The sequence below is a fragment of the Ostrea edulis genome, chromosome 9 (genome assembly GCF_947568905.1).
Source record: "Ostrea edulis chromosome 9, xbOstEdul1.1, whole genome shotgun sequence".
Taxonomy (NCBI): domain Eukaryota; kingdom Metazoa; phylum Mollusca; class Bivalvia; order Ostreida; family Ostreidae; genus Ostrea; species Ostrea edulis.
In genome coordinates this window covers 13,760,328-13,767,180 of record NC_079172.1, presented here as the reverse complement: position 1 = coordinate 13,767,180, position 6,853 = coordinate 13,760,328, and the positions used below count along the sequence as shown (strand labels likewise).

At 34.2% G+C, this 6,853-nt stretch overlaps 1 protein-coding gene across 1 annotated transcript; it reads right to left on the bottom strand.

The window, feature by feature from the left end:
* Nucleotides 1–1,618: 1,618 nt before the first annotated feature.
* On the bottom strand, nt 1,619–5,558 carry LOC125657795 (uncharacterized; the record flags this gene model as incomplete). Its single annotated transcript, XM_056148213.1, has 5 exons — nt 1,619–2,311; nt 3,201–3,341; nt 3,932–3,993; nt 5,271–5,299; nt 5,526–5,558. Coding segments are annotated over 5 exons (942 nt in total), but the record flags the coding sequence as incomplete, so codon positions are not given.
* Nucleotides 5,559–6,853: the final 1,295 nt, after the last annotated feature.

The window sequence follows — 6,853 nt, the reverse complement described above, 5'->3', positions numbered from 1 at the left end:
TGAAAAGTCGGTATATCAATAATGAGATAAAAAGTCGTAATTACGAGTTTTTGTTTGTATAATGAGATGCCATTATCAAGCTATGAGAATGGAGGAAGTCTTCAGGCTGAGGTTAACAACCGTGAAGTCACTTTTAGAAGAACTACGATTGACTTAAATTACATATCAAACATGAATTAGATTATTAATACGTCAATCAATTTCATTCTCTTCTTACATATTTTTATATTTTCCTCTATATACATGCTTTTGAGAGTACCCTGGCTTTATACTGAGCCATAAATGCCTGGGGATTTTGACGTTATGCTTGCATAAAAATAGTGATGGACGTAAAGAATTCGCCTACGACCGAAAATGTACACAAATAGAAATGCACTAACTTTGAAAATTATGTAATAAATAGGTAATGGACTGAATATAGGGAGATTGTTATAACGAGTAATAAATAGGTAATGGACTGAATATAGGGAGATTGTTATAACGAGTTTTAACTCGTGTAGTCGTGATAACGACTTTTTATCTCATTATATCGACTTTTCATCTCATTATACTGACTTTTCATCTCATTATATCGACTTTTCATCTCGCCATATCGACTTCTTATTTCATTAAAACTCGATAAATTACAACTTCCAAAAGTCACAATAACGAGATTTTATCTCATTTTATATAACGCATTATATGTATTTTAGATTACTAGTAATGAAATTGATAAAATGCATATGTGTAATATAAAATGAGATAAAACCTCGTTATTGCGACTTTTGAAAGTCGTAATATACGACTTTTTAATTAGACGAAAATCAATAAAGCATGCATATTGTCTTCTTTCTTTAGTGTTGCAGTTTTTGTTATCAGACAATTTAACACAAATGATCAGATGCTCGTGCAGCTTTGGTGAAACCCATTTGAGAATGATAAATTATATTGTGATCATGAAGAAATTTGTCTAATGCTGTTGAATAGTTTACCAATTATGAGCACTAGTAATTGTAATGCCTCTATAATTTGAAGAGTTTTGAATTGTTTGGAGCTATGTATCCATAGGAACAAGTCTGACATCAAACGTGAAACACATATCAAAAAGTTTGTATATTCAGGGAATCAAATATGATTGGCTATATATGTTTTAACATTTCATTGGATATCAAATTAAGTCCGTTTGCTTTTCCAGATTTTATATGAATTATGTACTGAAAATTTTAAACTTTAGAGCAAAATAAGATTTTAAAAGGTTGTTCCTATGCAAAATCATATGATTTGAAAGGTATCGAAAATTTAATAATAATCACTAGGGGTGGGATCATCGAGTAAAATAATAATTTCAATGAAAGTCACGTGACATGGGATGGAGACAGTGAGTGAGTGCAAAAATCATTGGCAAGGTGTCGAGGAGTACACTTGCAGACAATGAGTGTCAAAAAACATCGATTAATATCTTAATGATCTCCACTTCAGACCATAGAAATTTTCTCCACATTCAGATCTGCTTTTTGCACCAGAACTAATCAATACTGCTATAACTGCTGATACCCATGGTATGTCATGACGGAAATGTCCCAGAATGCAGTCACACTGTTCCCTTTGTGTGTTAAAAAACAATATACACCGCCAAAAGTAGAGAAAAATTGACATTAATATAATTGCTTGGGGTTTGTGATGTCACATGTGTAAGTGTTGCTGATCACAGAAAACGTTTTGGTTGATTCAGCTGGTGGTTTTGGGGAGCCAATAATCTCGACGTACTTTGGTATGGTTTTGTCTTGAGTCGGCCCGTCGTTATGTAGACAAATGTTGCTTGCAGTATTCGATGTAGATGGATGTGGGACTTTCTCGTAGTTGGTCCTATCTTCCTTTTCACAATAAGTTTCAATGTCTGTGTAATGAGAGTCCCTTTGCTCGGGTGGGGTTTCTGCCTTGGGTGATCTGTTTAAAGATTGTGTAACCTCATTCTGCTTGGTGTCGATGACGTCATACGATTTCAGTTGTGCGTCTCTGTCAGAATGATTCCTCTTAAAACATTTGTGTCGAATTTGTGTTCCCACAAACACCGCAAACAGGACAATGAATAAGCAGGCAAACACAAACAGTCCAAGATAAAAAGGACTGCTCATGAAATTCGCATTATCTGGTACCTTAGCGTCGACCTTGTTTAGAACTCCAATTCTGCTTTTAGTATTTTCAGTGCTGTCAAAATCAGTTTGCACATTTGAACTAGTTCTTGTATCAGTGGTTTGATCGGTGGTAACTGTGGTAATCGTTGTGGTTTCAATGTGTCTTGGAGTAGTTTCGGTAGTTTCTTTGTTAACTGCTGAAAGACAGAAAAATAAATCTGATATTATAGAGGGGTGTGATCGTTAGTCGGACATAATGTAATGATGTACTAGTCCCTATCTGAAAGTTTCGTCATCGGTAATATCGGCTGAGATTCGGCTCGCCTGAATATTTGGACTGATACCTTCACCGAATCTCGGAGCAGTCGTTCATAATTCATGTCTGGAAATTTACTTCCAGCTTCGGTTGGTTTTAACAACTAATGTACACATTGGTGACACTGCTGTTCGCTTCAAATAAGTTAGTTGACTATTAAACCATGCAACAACTCTATATCACTATTAATGCTGCATTATTTACTGTCTAAATATGTAAATTCCATAAAAATAAACTATCATCAAAATTCCTGTTCAAATGAAAATTTCCATGGTGCAATATTTTATCTCCCGAAATTGAAGAGTTCCTATAGTTTTTTTTTTAAATTAGCGATGTACAAGTAGGTATGTGATGATATACTGCACCAGTGGCAGTAACTAGATAAAACAGACTATTGGAACTCTTCAATTTCAGAGGATAAAATATTGTACCATGGAAGTCTTCATTCGAAAGGAAAATTTTGTGATTGTTTTTATTTTGGATTTTTCATACCTAAACGGTAAGTAATGCAAAGTTATTAGTGATGGACAGTTTGTTTAACAATCAAATCATATTTTTGAAGCAAACAGCAGTGATACTAAGTGCACATTAATTGCTAGAACCGGCCGAAGCTGAAAGTAAATTTCCAGACATGAATTATGAACGACTGCTCCGAAATTCGATGAAGGCGTCAGTCCATGTATTCAGCCAGGCCGAATCTCAGCCGAAATTACGTCATCGGTAAAGTCTTTTTTTCAGTTTTCTGGACGAACTGGATAAATAGGCGATACCCTGTGTCTGTGTCTTGGTACAGCCGAATGACGGACTACAGAACTCGGCAGTACAGGAACAGCGTAATTGACAGTTCTTTCCATAGCCAGGAAACCGGCACGATGTGGTGCAGTTAATGCCGGAATACCCGATACGACAGCCTGAAACAAGAGGGCGTTGTTTTAGCTTGCTTGTATTAAAACAGGATCATACGTCATGACACTAAAATCAAAATACACTGTACTTTTTGTTTTTCATTCACGATTCATTATTGATTGATGGGTAGGTTGAGAAAATAATATCTATTTGTTGTGAAAAATTAGATATTAAAATTGAATGATCAAATAAATAAAAGCGTAGACTAAAAACCCACATATTGAAATGATAATACGTCATATATGTAATAATAATAATAATAACAATTATTAAAAACCAATCAAACAAATGATAAAAGATTTGCATGAGAGAAATAAATGTAATGTTTTTTATCCAAGGAATGAAGTTTTATATACATATTACATAAGTTTTACGTTGGAAAATGGGGGAAATAAAATTTCAGATAAGTACATGTAGACTACATAATTACAGAACAAAAATGAATAAAGTATAAGCTTCGTTAATAATATAGAGCATTGCAAATTTCTAATCACATGCTAGCAGAGAGTACTTTGTCATGTTACCGAGTCTTTCTTTGAACTCTATGTATTTAAGTGTCCGTTTTCTACTAATATCTGGTATAATGACCACTTACCGATGCATTCCCTTCTTTCGTCGTCCCAAACTTCATCAGGACAACACACTAGGAGTGGTTCACTAAAAATACAAAACCTTGAATGTTTTTGTGTAGATATGGTTCCTGTGTATCCCGTTTACTTTCTGTTTTGTTTTGTTTTTTGTAATTTTTAACACACACACACACACACGCACGCATGCCCCCCCCCCTTGCTTCACAGCTCTAAAAAAAAAAAAAAAAAAAAAACCCAGCAAATTACAGGTAAGAATAATAATGGGTACAGCGTTTTGACACCATGATAACGACATTTTTTGAAATTTGGGTATCATAATAATGAGATAAATTTACATTATTTATTAAGAAATGGTTTTGTGTTTAAAAAAAAAGAAATAAACATCATATAAACCAAATGATCATATTAAAACAGCATCGTATTAAACAGGTTAGAACGCATTACCTTTCTGTAAATATAATGTATGATTTTGTGATAAGTTTAAATGATTTACAGAACTCTTTCATTCATTCAGATTTGATAATCTTTAAAAAAAAAAAAAAAAAAGAATAAAAAAAGCAGTAATTACTGCGCCGAATTAACAAAAACTTGATTATGTTGTTCTCTTCAAATGCATTAGATTTAAAAACACTGAAAAATTTAGACAACAACGATTTATGATTTAGGCACCTAGATTCGAGGTCGATTCAATATTGATTTTCAAGTTAAAAATTGGGTTAGTTTAGATTGATTGATTGTATATTGTTTAACGTCCCGCTCGAGAATCTTTCACTCATATGGAGACGTCACCATTACCGGTGAAGGGCTGAAAAATGTATGCCTATGCTTGGCGCTTATGAGCTTTGAGCAGGGAGGGATCTTTATCGTGCCACACCTGCTGTGATACGGGACCTCGGTTTTTGCGGTCTCATCCGAAGGACCGCCCCATTTAGTCGCCTCTTACGACAAGCAAGGGGTACTAAGGACCTATTATAACCCGGATCCCCACGGGACAGTTAGTTTAGAAATTAAAACTGAAATTCTGACGTTACAACAACTTCGACATTACAATGTTGAAAATCGGTTGAATCTGTGTTGAACACTAGTAAATTGATTTGAAATAAATAGTCCATTCCATATATATATATATAACCGTAAACATTGAATAGATGTGACATCGCATTGAGTGTCAACGTTGCTCAACTTTTCAGCTTTAACAATCGCACTGTATCTGCTCTAAATACTAATAACTAAATATTACAGATACTAATAACTAAATATTACAGAACTATCTAAAATAATAATTCTGGGTTGTTCTGCAATATTGTGTGTGTAATATATATATATATATATATATATACTTACCTTTCACATCTGGCGTGGACGAGAGATATCTGTAAAAATAATATTAAAGCGTAGTGTATATTCTCTAGGACATTCATCTCCAGTCTGTTTAGAATAAAGCTGTAACATTTGCTTCCGTGTTTTGAAAATTTTTCAATCGTGGATAAACCCCTTGACGCCCAAATTCATATCCAAAAATCACGGGAAAAGGGAAATCGATAGATTAATAATATACCCATGGACAAGGAAGCTCACTTAACATTATCTTGTGCTTACAAAGAAACAGTGGCATACGAGTTTGGCTGCTTTTTAGGCAACATACGAAGCCAAGCGTCTGACTGACACGAAATCCAAACATCATCATGTCGTAGAAATTAAGTTTGTTCAAACAATTTATTTTTTGAATTTAAAAAGACCAAGAAAATAAGCACCGCCTTCAAATTTACCTGGTCCGTGAACCCTTGTCAATCAGGAGAAAGTAAGCTTCACAATGGCCTGGATGTATGCTAGAAATTGATGGGTATTTAGTTACTAGTCTTTGTGTATACCTTATCTATCGAGGCGCCCGTGCAATCTTTTGATGCTTGCCGCGTAATCCAGCTCGAGAGGGAAACGGTTTTGGCTTTTTCATGTAGAAATAGTCACACAATAATGGTAGTAAATTTTGCATACAATTGCATAAATTATAATAGAATATAGTAGGTTATGCTTAGGAATGGGTACGATTGATAATAATTATTATGGATTGTTAGAATATAATTTACACGGACATCGATTTTATGCTAAACAGATTAATTATGATTAAATACATTGTACGTTAATGAAATCTTGTTTACACTCAGTTGAAACTTTATAAGCGTAATTTTCCCTCGGTCTCTTTTAGCAGTTATCATTATAAAACAGGATGTCGACTCTTCCAGCGGATATCATTATAAAACAGGCGGTCAGCACCTGTTGGTACATTCATCCACAAAATACACTGTTTTAAAATACATAGTAATGCATTAGTACGAGGTATTAATATGAAATATGACTTCCTGTTCTCTCTGTACTTTTTGCTTCCCTTATTCATAATAAGCCTTTTGATTTTACAAAATGCTGACCTCCTCATAACATTATTGCACAAAATATTTTTCGTTCCGTTTCGTCTTCCGTTCCACGTTTTAGCACGAGATAATATTTTCCAAAATAAGAACTTAAAGAAGTAAAAAAAATATCTGCATGTCCTAAATATACCACCGTACGATGACCTTGTGATGCGTATTCTATATCGTGTGCATCTTCGCTAGCCAAGGGTTTACGATCCGATCCGCTTCTCTGTACAACCAAACCTTGGCTGCGTTAGAGCAATTTTCAAAGAAAGGAATAGCGTACACTACAGAGTGGACACTTCAAAGAGTGGACGATTTCCCTACCAGCAAATGTAAATTTCCCCCGTGAAATACAAAATACACGTAACCCATTCTCTATCTGATAGATGCATACATCAGAGTTATGATCTCAGTGTGATTTTAATGCTTAAATTTCAAACTTAATCATTATATAATTTATTTTATAATATGCCATGTAGAATAACAAATTTTCCTAAGCAAAAATTTATTTCT